This window comes from Physeter macrocephalus, chromosome 14, assembly GCF_002837175.3.
Source record: "Physeter macrocephalus isolate SW-GA chromosome 14, ASM283717v5, whole genome shotgun sequence".
NCBI classification, from domain to species: domain Eukaryota; kingdom Metazoa; phylum Chordata; class Mammalia; order Artiodactyla; family Physeteridae; genus Physeter; species Physeter macrocephalus.
The window spans coordinates 46,068,650-46,081,358 of record NC_041227.1 but is presented as its reverse complement, the minus strand read 5'-3'; the positions used below and the strand labels follow the sequence as shown (position 1 = coordinate 46,081,358).

At 51.5% G+C, this 12,709-nt stretch overlaps 1 protein-coding gene across 1 annotated transcript in view; it reads right to left on the bottom strand.

The window, feature by feature from the left end:
- Positions 1 to 12,709, bottom strand: part of OVOL2 (ovo like zinc finger 2) — a 27,597-nt gene that overhangs the window by 3,866 nt on the left and 11,022 nt on the right. Inside the window, exon 3 of the mRNA XM_007110258.3 lies at positions 11,004 to 11,196. Coding sequence (XP_007110320.1) covers positions 11,004 to 11,196 — 193 coding nt within the window. The remainder of the gene's footprint in view (positions 1 to 11,003; positions 11,197 to 12,709) is intronic.

Genomic DNA, 12,709 nt, shown 5'->3' with positions numbered 1-12,709 from the left:
CCTATCCATGAAACAGAAACAGAATCACAGACATAGAGAACAGACTTGTGGTTGCCAAGGGGGAGGGGGTTGGGGGAGGGATGGAGTGGGAGGTTGGGGTCAGCAGATGTAAGCTATTATATATAGGATGGATAAACAACAAGGTCGTACTGTATGGCACAGAGAACTATATTCAATATCCTAAGATAAACCATAATGGAAAAGAATATAAAAAAAAAGAATGCATATATATATATATATATATATATATAACTGAATCACTTTGCTGTGAAACAGAAATTAACACAACATTGTAAATCAACTATACACTTCAATAAATACATAAATATTCCTGGAGATTTTCCCATATTGGTGCTTGCGGCTTGGTTTCATTCCTTTTTAAGAGCACCGTGGCGTTTTGTTGTACAGCTGCACCCAAATCCCATCTTTTAAAAACTGTAGAGATTGAGGAAGCCCTGCTCCAGCCCACACCCTCCCATCACATGACGCTGCCTTGTACGACCTGGTACTAAGGTGTAGTCCACCTAACATCACATCACCTAGGAGCTTGTTGGAAGTGCAGAGCCTCGGGCCCCACCCCAGACGTCCTGATCAGGGCGAAAGCAGTGGTTCTCAAATTTGAGCCCGAAACAGAACCACCTTAGAGGGCTTGTCAAAACACAGATTCCGGGCCCCCCTGCTGGCGGATCTGGTTCTGGGGTGCGGATGAGAATCTGCATTTCTCACAGGTTCCCAGGTGCTGCTGAGGCTGCTTATGCTGGAGTCACAGGTCTGAAGCAACGCATCGTGAAGCCTTAGGACGGCACTTGGGGTGTCTGAGGCAGCTAGGTCCCCCTAAGTCCTTTCTTCAAGGTTAAACGTCCCCAGTTCCTCACTGGTGGCGTGTGGAGGGGGGCCGGGAGAGCTATGTCTGTTCATGAAGTTTTTTAAGTACACAGATGACAAAGGAAGCCAAAATGGAAAAAAATACTCCCCCCACCCTCGTTCAACCACCTGAACAAATCAAGTTGCTTCCACTTTTCTTCCTGTCCACATCCAGAAGCTCCCATCCTTTCCTCCAACGTTCACATGAAAGGAATTGTGTTAGCTCACTACCGTGGTGGGGTGTTCCTCCAGCCCACCCAAGCAGAAAGCAGGCCTGTATTATATTCCACATGTTTCGGAAAAACTGTTAAAAGAAACTCTTTTATAATCCTCAGCACTTGGCACATAATAGGTGCTCAGTAAATCGTTTTTATTTTTTATTTTATTATTTTGTTTTTGGCCACACCATGTGGCTTGTGGGATCTTAGTTCTCTGACCAGGGATCAAACCTGGGCGCTCGGCAGTGGAAGCGTGGAGCCTTAACCACTGGACCAGCAGAGAATTCCTAATAGGTGCTCAGTAAATAAGTTTTGAATGAATGAATGAATCCTACTGGCCCAGGAAAAAGAGAGGTCACATCTTGGGGCTAGTTTTCTACAAACGTAGGGGCCGTGAGGCCTCTCCAAAGAAATACACCACGTAGGTTGCATGACTGGACCACAAGGGGCTTTGTGTTAACCAGGCCTCTGCGCCCACATGGCAGCTGGTTCCCACCACCTCTGGCTGATCAAGCAGCAACCTGACTTCAGACTCGAAGCTCATCAAGACAGAAGTTCACCCAGAGGCCAGCTGCTCCTTTCAAGGGTGACTGGAAACAGCCCTCGACTATTTTAAAACATCCAAACTCAACCAGTGGGGAAACCAGCACACTGACACCAGGCTTTAACCTGGTTTCTGGAAGTGGACGCTTCCAATCCTACTCCTGGGGGTCCCCACTCCCAACGGTGACCTGAGAAGGTGATGCGGGCGGGGCTTCATGGCTTTGCCTGAGCCCTGCCCCTTGCAGAGGGCATCGGGCCAGGGCCAAGTCCACTCGCACGGTCACGTCTCCTTCCTCCCTTCATTCCGCAGCTCAGCCGAATCCTACAGGCACAGCACCCAGCAGAGCCTGGACAGCCAGGGCTAGAGGATTTCAGAGCTCTGTGTCGTGCAGATGACGGCTAGGATGAGGATGACTGCGGGGGGTGGAGGGGGGGTAGACAGGAGGTCCCCACACCTCTAGTTATGGCAGTTAATTCTGACTTTCGCAAACCTGCCCTCCCCACCCCGCTCCGCAAACACCACATTCATCCCTCGCTCACTGGTGCAGGCAGACATGGTCACCCAGCAGCTGCCTCTTGGTGACTCTTTCTGGGCTGGGGAACAAGTCCCTCCCTCCTGGAGTCCTCCTCTCCCCCAAACTCGGGGGGCAGGGAGGAGCCCCAGATGAGGGAGACAGATACCAAGGCCTCCCTGACACTGGGCCTCGCCTGTCCTGGACGTGGGCACTCTCGAGCAAGGGCCAATCTTGTCCGTGCCTGGAGTGGGATCCCGGAACCATCCCCGCACCAGGCATCATTAACCTACTGACACCTACACAGTAACAGAGTCCAAGGCCACTGGAAACCCAGGCACCACCCATCGGCCACGCATTAACTGAGTCCACACCTCAGTTTCCTCACCTGTAAAATGGGGATAATAATTGATACCCCTTGTAAGGCTGCTCTGAGGATTAACCGAGATCTCACAAGCAAAGGATGCAGCACACACTGAATATTCAACAGGATGCAGCTTCAACAGCTTACAATCCAGGTCAACAGAACGCAAATACGCTCTATTCAGAAGCTGGCCGGCTGGTGGGTATGTGAATATTTAGTATCTGTCTTTAAACTGTATCTATATGTACACCTTTTTGTTCATTACCTATTTCACAATAAATAAGGATAATTTTTTCCTGTAATAAATCATAATGGAAAAGAGTATGGAAAAGAATATATATACACATATGTATAACTGAATCACTTTGCTGTACACCAGAAACTAACACAACATTGTAAATCAACTATACTTCAGTTTTAAAAAATAAATAATTTTTTTAAAGGCTAATTTTTTAAAATGTCGTTCCTAGGCAGCTGGTGGAGAGAGGAGGGGACAGACTTCCTTCCCCATCCACCCTCCAGACTATTGTGCCGCGGGTCTGTATCACCTGGAGCAGAAAATACTGTGTGTTGGGTTATCACAAAGGGTCTCTTCTTTTCAAATGTTCTATTCCTACTACCAAATCAAGCTCCATGTCACTCATCCCCAATGAAAAGTCTTTGTCATTGGCGCTCTCTGCTTGCTGTAGCTAAGTTTCCTTTACTGAACTTTATCCAAACATGGACTTCAGCAAGAGCTCTCTGCAGGCCTCCTTGTGGGAGTGGACATTTAGAGCAAACTCTTCAGGAGGCAATGTGACTACCCCATAAACATCATAATGGGTCTGCCCTTTGGCCCACTTCAGGGAAATTATCTACAGAAAGACTCACACAAGTAGGCAAAGAATATCTGTGGTAGTGCTGTCTAAAATTAAAAGCGAGACAGAGAAAGAGAGGAAAGAAGGAAGGAAGGGAGGGAGGAAGGAAGGAAGGGAGGGAGGGAGGGAGGGAGGGAGGGAAGGAAGGGAGGGAGGGAGGGAGGGAGGGAGGCAGGGAGGAAAGAAAAAACCAACCCTGAAAATGTAAATAAGTGTCATCATTTGGGGCAAGAGAAAAAAATGACAGTGCCTCCATATTTGAAATTATGTCATAATCTCATATTATGAAACGCTCTGACAACTATTCAAAAGAGTGAGGTATGTCTACCTGTGCAGATGGGAAACAATCTCCAGGAGAAATAGTGCACGAAAAAAGCAATGAGTGTTAAAAACTTCTGGGGAAAAAAAAATTAAATGGTGGCTTGCTTTCAGGAGTGGAACTAGGGCTTGGCGTGGAGAGGAGGCTTCTTCTTTTCTTTCTTTCATTTTTCCCTTTCAATATTATTTTTTGCAGCTAAAAAGTCAGTCAAAATAAAAGAGGGGAGAGTTTGGTGAGTGAAGGAGGCCACCCTACAAGGCAGCATTCAGCTCCCTCGGGGTGGAGGTAACTCTACTCTTTTCTCCCACCCGCCCCGCTCCAAACTTCTCCCAGCCTGCATTTTTCCCAGTCCAATCAACCCTTCCCCGTAGGCTCCAAACAGACACCATTGTTTCCTCTTCTTCAATCAAGATGGGATTTGTTTGCCTTCTCCTCCTTCTCAATGTGGCCCAGATGTAAGATAAGGCCCGAGGGCCCCACCAAGGGGGGCAGGGCAGACCCTGCGCTCCGGCCAGAGCCCCCTCCCCACTGCCCGGACCTCAGATCTGAATTCCTCAGCCTCCTTCCGTGGAACTCAGAAGCTTCCGCAGGAATGGCAGGCACACCTCGAACCAACTCCTTTACTCTAGTCAGGGTCGTAAAGTTATCACCAACCCGGGTTATGCCCCCCTGGAGCCCTCACAAACCGAGCAGGGGACCCCGCACATGTGTGTGCCCTTTTTGACTGGTTACAGCAGCGCAGGCTTTCTCCTCTGTAGTCTGTATATTGACTGAAGTCTTTTATAAAATAAGTAATCACTTTACATACGAGAAAAATAAAATGCATTCGGTGCAAGCTGTACTTGTCTGATGAGCCTGGCACACCTGGTCACAGTGGCGAACAACGCCCAGACCACACCTGACACCTCAGTAAACGTTCAACACGCCCCCAGGAGCCACTGGCACTGGGGTCCCTGGGCAGCGAGGGGGGAGACACTCAGTGCTGAGTTTGGCACCTGCTGGTTGTTTGACGCTAAATGACAGATTTCCCCCACCCACACCCTGCCCCCAGCAAACTCTCTCCTTCCCTGGATGGCCAGCTGGCTCAACCTAAAACACTTGCACAAATCCGGAAGAATATTCTGTAAAACCAGGCCCATGACATTTTTCACGGGCTATGAACTGAATATACAATCCTGTCTTGAAAGCTCATCCCTCCCCCCCCACCCCGTCTCTATTTTGTCCTGAGGTGGGGCAACAGCCATAATTTCACACATTGGCCTCAGTGACCCTGTCAACTCCACTTAAATAGAGCAATTCCCTCTATTATGTGTGCAGTGGACCCTCTTGGTCCCCCATCAGGACCCCCTTTTCTAGGCCAGTACTTCACTCCCCAGCTGTCACCTATGTTGGCAGCTAACAGTTCCTGGATGTCCCCTTCTCCAAGGAACAGGCACTGGGCAAGTGACCTGCCCACCCAGGGGAAAGGCAGCCTCTGACTCATGTGGGCACAGAAATGTCCCCCACTTGCCTGGGGACAGGACAGGCCTGTAGCGCCAGTCACACCCCAGAGCCCTGGTGGGATCAAGCTGGGGCCACATCCCTGCTACCCTGTCCTGCTCTCCCCTCCCTCACAGGTTTCTCCCAAGAGCTCTCCCTCAATAAATCGGTTTATAAGAATCGCCATCTCAGAATCTGCTTCTAGGGAACCCAACCTAAGTCAATTTGGATTGAAAACAGCCACTCGTTTGCAGACGTATTTTCACAAAATGTTAACCAAGTTTCTTCTGTTCCAGTTTCTCTCTTCCAATCTGGACTCAGATGTCATTTGGCTGATCCCCCTCCCCCATCTCTCTCTCTCTCTCTCTCTCTCTCTCTCTCTCTCTCTCTCTCTCACACACACACACACACACACACCCCTCTGATCTACTCTTTCCTTGGTGAAGTCATATCCAAAAAAGAAGTCTTAATCTCTTCTTTCATCTGCTTGGATATTAAGGTAAGACATTTCCAGGCTCCGGTTTCCCTGGACCTTTTCCAAGAAGTTTCCTCGTGTTCTGAGTCTTTCCTTAGAGGCCCCGCTCTCTCAGGAGGAGACATGGGGGAGGGGATTAACCCCAATCCCCGGTCCCACTGTCTTTGCCCACCTCATCAACACTGTCGCTGCAGTTCTCAAAAGAAGGGTCCTGGGATCCCAGGTAAGTCTTCAAATTAGTCATGGTCTGGCCCAACCGGACTGGGAGCAACCATAACCTTCACTCATCTGCCTACTGCAGTTGTGAGAACACCGTCCACATCTTTGCTCCTGGTCCAAACACAGCATTTACTTGTAATTGTCAAGAGCCAAAATCCAACATTCACGTCTCCATCAAAGGCAAAACCGAATTCCCAGAATTCTGGTGAGATCTTTTGGAGCCAGTGAGGTGGTACACATGAACTACAGAAAGGTCTGAGGAGCCCAGATTTTTGCTCTTTTTACTGATTATCCCTTTTGCACAGAGCTCAGAGCTTGCAGGGCAGGCCTCTTGCACCAGGAGGCCACGCATGTCCCTCCAGCTCCCGCAGAGGGGCATATCCCCAGAGCTGGGGCCCCTTTTTTTCAGTTTGCCACCAGCTACTTTGTCAGCAAGGCCTTGACTCCTCTTCCTGGTCATTATTACCTGGAGGCACATCTCCATCAGAAAATAAACCAGGGAATTCGTCCCACCCTCCCCTTCCTCCCGTGTCCACATGTCCGTTCTCTACATCTGTGTCTCTATTCCTGCCCTGCAAATAGGTTCATCTGTACCATTTTTCCAGATTCCACATATCTGCATTAAGATACGATATTTGTTTCTCTCTTTCTGGCTCACTTCACTCTGTATGACAGAAGCTAGGTCCATCCACATCTCTACAGTTGGGAGATTAGAATTGACTTATATACACTACCAACACGTAAAATAGATAGCTAGTGGGAACCTGCTATAATGCACAGGGAGCTCAGCTCGGTGCTCTGTGTCGACCTAGATGGGTGGGATGGGGGGAGGGTGTGGGAGGGAGGTCCAAGAGGGAGGGGATATAGGTATACACAGAGCTGGTTCACCTCATTGTACAGCAGAAACTAACACAACATTGTAAAGCAATTATACGCCAAAAAAAAAACACAAAAAAACAAAAACGAAACAGGGAATTCCCTGACTGTCCAATGGTTAGGGCTCCGCGCTTCCACCGCAGGGGGCACAGGTTCGATCCCTGGTCGGGGAACTAAGATCCCGCGTGCCTTGAGGCACGGCCAATTAAATAAATAAAATGAACCAGAGGGAAAATAGGTTCAAGACATTTCCATAACGCTATTTGTTGGTCACTTTAAGAGTCAAAATTATAATTTAAAAAATTTAAATCATTAACTGTATATTCAATGACCTTAGAGCTATCCAACAGAGATTAAAATGCTAGCCATTTTTAAATTTTAAAATGTCCAGTAGCCTCATTAAAATAAGTAGAAAGAAACAGGTGAAATTATTTTAAGGATACCTTTTGTTTAACCCAATATATCCAAAATATTACCACTTCAACATGAAATCAACATTAAAAATTGATATATATTACGTTCTTATTTTGCATTAAGCCTTTGAAATCTAGTGTCTGTTTTACACGTAACCACACATCTCAATCGGACCCAGAGCTCCCCGTGCTCAGAGAGGCTGCGGGGTTCCAGTCCTAAATGCCTCCTGAGTGCCAGCCTCGCCCCTCGTGGGATAAAGTGCATGATGCCCTTTGGGGAAGCATCAGGTGGAAGGCGTTTTTCTTCAGCAGCCCGGTGATTTTCAGCCCCTCCTTTAGGAGTCACTAGAAGTCTCATCTTTGAGGAGCAGGAGATGAAGGAGCCCAGGGCCCTGGTGGGGTGGGGCGGGGTGCAGGCCACCCTGCTCACTCTGTGGACAGAGGACATGCTGGCACCACTGAACACATGCTCAGGCTCCTCAGCAACCCACTATAAAGCCCAGGCTGGAGGGTGCAGTTTGTGCCAGGCCCGAGTTCCTCTCTATCTCGCCTCTTGCAGAGCAAGCTGGCTTCTAGAAACTGAACCGGGGCGGCTGGTAAGGCCCAGCCTCAGGAAGGACGCTGAGTGAGCACGGTACTGAGGGGCGGGGACGGAGAAGGGGCCTGTGGAAAGCGGGGGACCTGGACTCAGGGAGACCAGCCGTCCCCAGCTCCTCACCTGTGAACTGCGGGTAACAAGGGCTCGGGGCTCCTCGGGGCTGTTGGACACAACAGGATAAAGCTGAGGGCCTGGCCTGAAGAAAAGCCGCCATTCTGAGCTCGCTACCACCTGAGGAAGCTGTGCGGGCCTCCGCAGGCTCTCCCGTCTCTGCCAACGCCCCCCCCGTGCCCCCCGGCCGCTAAGCCTTGTTCTCCCTGGCAGACACTGCTACCCCCCCACCGAACCCCTCAGCCTCCCACCAGGCCGGCTCGGACAGTCCCAGGAGGCCAGTGGCTTCCTGCTGCTCCTGCCCGATGATGCTCCCCGGAAACGTGAGGTTTGCAAGGGGCTTCAGGGAGGAACTGCCTAGGAGCAGAGGGTCCCAGGATGGACCCCCAAACAAGGAAGGATGGGAGTTGATGGATAAATACCCCACTTCCTGCCCCTGGAGCAATTCTGGGGTGCACTGTGTGCATTCAGAGGACCCCCAGGGGGATTGAGCCCCAGTTGCTCCCAGTGGTAACCCACTCAGTAAGTAACTAGCTCTCACTGAGTCTCCTTCCCTCTGTCTCCTCTCCTCACCCCCTCACCGTGCCCCCGGGGACCATCTCCCAAATAAACGGCTTCACCCAAATCCTAGTGTCAGGGTCTGTTTCTGGGGGAACCCAAACTAAGACATTCCCCATCTGCAATGCCCTTCCCTCCCCGTCCAACTGTGAAAATCTTGCTCACTCTTCAAGGCTCAGCCAAAAGGACACCTCCTCTGAGAAGCCTCCCTGGTGCCCCTGCCAGCAACAGTGCACCTTCCAGGCCTCCCCACCAGCATTCTCCACTTTTTCTTCTGTCTGGCACACCTGCTGGTTTCCTTGGGTCACAGGCAGGGGTTTGGGTTCTTTCTCCCTATGTTGGCTGAGCTCTCCACAAGCACAGAGGTGAGTCTTCGAGCCTGTCACACCACAGGGCCCCAGGAAAACTCTGCCAACTATTTCAACATTTACCACCACTAATAGCTCATATTTACTAAGTGCTTACAATTTGTGAAGCATTTTATATGCCATTATTGCCCTGAAACCTCGCAGCCATCACTTAGGTGATAGGTAATGAAACCATGCCCATTTTAGAGATGGACACACTAAGGCAAAAAGATAAGTAATTTCGACAAGGTTGCAGAATCAGCTAGCTCAGATCCAGAGTTCTTAACCACCGTGTGACCAACTCAGTGCAAACTCTTACAAACTCTTCCCCGAGAGCAGTCAGTCCCTAATACTTCTACTAATGGAGAATTAACTCAGTCACAGATGAGGCAGCTCCATGTTTACTCCAACTGAAGGTACCAACAGCCCACAATGCTCCCCGCAAGCCCCCTTCACTCTGTGGGGGAGTGACCACAGAGCCCACCAGGTGAGGAGTTGCAGAAGAGATAGGCCATGTCCTCAAGGACATCCTCAGATAGAGAGGAAAAGCTGAGAAACTGTCCAGGACAACCAACGACAAATGACGGCGTGAGTGGTCCCCAATTTCCTCCAGCTCCTTGGGTCAGTTGCCTATAAGCCCAGCTTTGCGGCCAATTGATGGGTCCATTGATAACCAGGGGTCCCCCTGTCACCCACAGAACCCTTCACAGGACCCTCCCTAATCACACAGGACCACCATCACCCTAGGCATCAGGACCATCAATCTCCCTAAGCATCCTCCCTGCTCCAACCCAGGTGTCAGCCTGGCCACACAGAGGTCAAACTTTTACTGAAGTCAGGCTACTGGTGCCTCTTGGAGGGAAGGTGACAGTGACCAGAGGGGGCAGGAGGGAGGGGGTAGTGTCTTATGGGGGCTGGAAATACTCCAGCCAGTTATATGCTTGCGTTCGCTTTGTAAAAAGTCCTACATTCTCAAACTATGCACTTATGATTCGTGTGCTCCTCTGGGTGTATGTTACATTTAAATGAAAATTTCACTTTAGAAAAGTTTTTTTAAAGGAAAAAGAAAAACCTTTTAGTGTGCCAGTCCACTCTCTAGGGTGGAGGACACCCTTCTGAGGCCAGGGAGGAAGCTCATGGCCAGTACTCTAAGAACAAAAAAGTGTGATAAGGGCTTAAAGGAAATCTGAATACAGAGGATCTCTGAGAAGGGCCCTGTGTGGCGGCTGGGGACCTGAGAGGCCCCCTGGGAGAGAGGAGTGGACATTCTCCCACCCCACCCCCAAAATGCTGAGGGAAACCCTAAACCCTGAAAGGGCTTGACAGGATCAGTGGGACTATAATTAGTAAATTCTATGAGGTTATAGGGAGAGTGCGTGGCACCAGGGCAAGACTGAATGGTTAGGATGGGATGGATTTAGATGAGATGAAATGGGTGGGGTGAAAAGATGGAGTGGGATGGGGTGGGAGGGGCTGGGACAGGATGGGGATTTGAACATGGGACCCAGACTGTGAGGGGCTTTACATGGAGTCCATCAAGACGGGGAGTTTGGATTCTGTCCTGCCCAGAGCTGGAGAAGGTTTTTTGAGCAAGGAAATGGCATCTTAGAATTCTCCTCCAGGGATCGCTCTGGCACAGGTGTGGCCCTCAAGGAGCAGCCTGGAGGCCAGGTGTCTCCTAGACAAAACTACCGAGGCTACGAACAGCCAGTGGGGGCGGGAGGGCGGCCAACGGGCACCCCACGGCTGTCTGTGGACGGGAGCTGGTGAGGACCCAGACCCGCACTGAGCAAAGCTCAGGGTGGGGGTGACACTTGCCCACCCGCCCCCGCAGGAGGCTCGGGCAGCGCTAAGTCAGCTGTGTGTTCTCTTTCTGAGCTCTCAGGAGGAAGCAACGTGATGCTATTTTGAGACAGACTCACTTCCCGAGAAAGGAGCACAAAATACCAGCAGAGGGACCACGGGGACCACGTTCCAGCCCTCAGCCTGGCCCGAGGGCTGCACCGAGTGGGCATCACAGCTCCCAGGACACTTCCGGCCAGTGATGCGCCGCCCATCTCACCGGGGCGAGAACAGGCTGAGAGCAGCGCGCGGGCCCCAGGGGACACCAATGGCAGGTGGCAGAGCCGGGCGGCCCGGCCCCAAACACCCCGCCCCGCTATTCTTCCGGAAACATAGCTCTGCCCCAGGCTCCCGACTGGGTTCCTTGCGGGGAAAGACCAGGGGTTCTTGGCCGCGCCCCTCCCTCACCTGTGTGCGTGCGCACGTGCCTCTTGAGGTCGAAGGTGTCGTTGAAGCCCTTGCCGCAGAAGCTGCACAGGTGCCTCTTCACCTGGCTGTGGCACTTGAGATGCCGGTTGAGCATGCGCTGCAGGCGGAAGGCCTTGCCGCACAGGTCGCAGGTGTGAATCGTTGCGTCGCCGCCGCAGGTGCCTGTGGTGAACTGGGACAGAGAGAGGGGTGAGGACCCGCGTGGGGCGGCGCGCCCACCGCCCCGTGCATCTAGGCTGGACCTGACTCGGGCTCCCGCCCTCCCCCACAAAAACTCCCAGCAGGTTTTGGCTTTGGGGAAGGTGGAACAAGGCAGCTCCCCGCCCACCCATGCTCCCCTTGGTCCTCGAGACAGACCTCTGATTACCAGCTGGGCACCCCGCCCCCAGCTACGCGCCTACATTTCCCAGCCTCACAGCAGGTCCTGCGGGTGGGACTACCTGGCTGGTGAGATACACTCTCTAAGGGGAAGGATGGTGCCCTCTCCCCTGATTTAGTCCTTCCTGCTTGGGAGAGCTCCAACAGCCACCTCGGACCCAAGGCAGAAGCCAGTGCTGAGGGTGGAAGAGCAGAAAGGAAAGAGGAGTCTAGGTCTGATAACATCACGGAGCCCTCAAAGACAGCCACAGTCAATTCCTTCCTCCCGGCCAGCATCCACCAAGAGACTGTCTCCTCTCCCCCTGGATCTGGGCAGGGCCTGTGTCAGTTCCAGATCTTAAGAAACGGTGCAGCTTTTCTCCATCCTCCCTCTTGGAAGCCAGCAGCCATGAGGAAGCCTGAGCCCACCATGCTGTGGGGAAGCCCAAGCAGCCATGCAGAGGAGCAATGAGGTGCCAGGTAATGAATAAAGACTCACTGGACCTTCCAGCCCAGCCAGGGCTGCCACCAGCTGAGTGAACAAACCCGGCCCAGAGGAAAACTGCCTAGCCCAGCCGTGCCCCAGTTCCTGACCCAGAATCATGAACAAATAAGACGGTCATCTTGGGAAGTGACTTGGTCAGGATCCCACAGCTTCGTTATCAGAAATCCCAGGTTCTGGACTGCCTGGTTCATTCTCTCAATCGTGTTTGCTGCCTCAAAGGAAGAAAACAGAATCTCTAACTGTGTGATGAAAAACACCAGATCTGATATATTCATTAAAGGTTTCCTAGTTATCAGATCCTTTAGAAGATGGATCCAACCGTTCTGCCAAAATTCTATTCATAAGAGGACCTAAAAAACTTAATTTTCAGACAAACATTATTAGCAAGAAGAGTTGGTCTTTTCCTGGCTTAACACCTTCCTTGTCTCAAACACCCTTCTTTCATCCACCGGGGTACTGCCCTCTGCCAAGCCTCAGCTCACCTGTTCCCTCCCTGATGAGCTTCTCCAGCCACTGCAGCCCCTGCCCAAACTGGTTCCTGTACCCCTAACACCAGTGCCTCTCAAACCTCAGTGCACACACGAATCCTCTGGGGGTCTTGTTAAAATGCGGGTTCTCCACAAAAAAAAAAAAAAAAAAGTTCCTATTGCGGGCTTCCCTGGTGGCGCAGTGGTTGCGCGTCCGCCTGCCGATGCAGGGGAACCGGGTTCGCGCCCCGGTCCGGGAAGATCCCATATGCCGCAGAGTGGCTGGGCCCGTGAGCCATGGCCGCTGAGCCTGTGCGTCCGGAGCCTGTGCTCCGCAAAGGGAGAGGCCACAACAG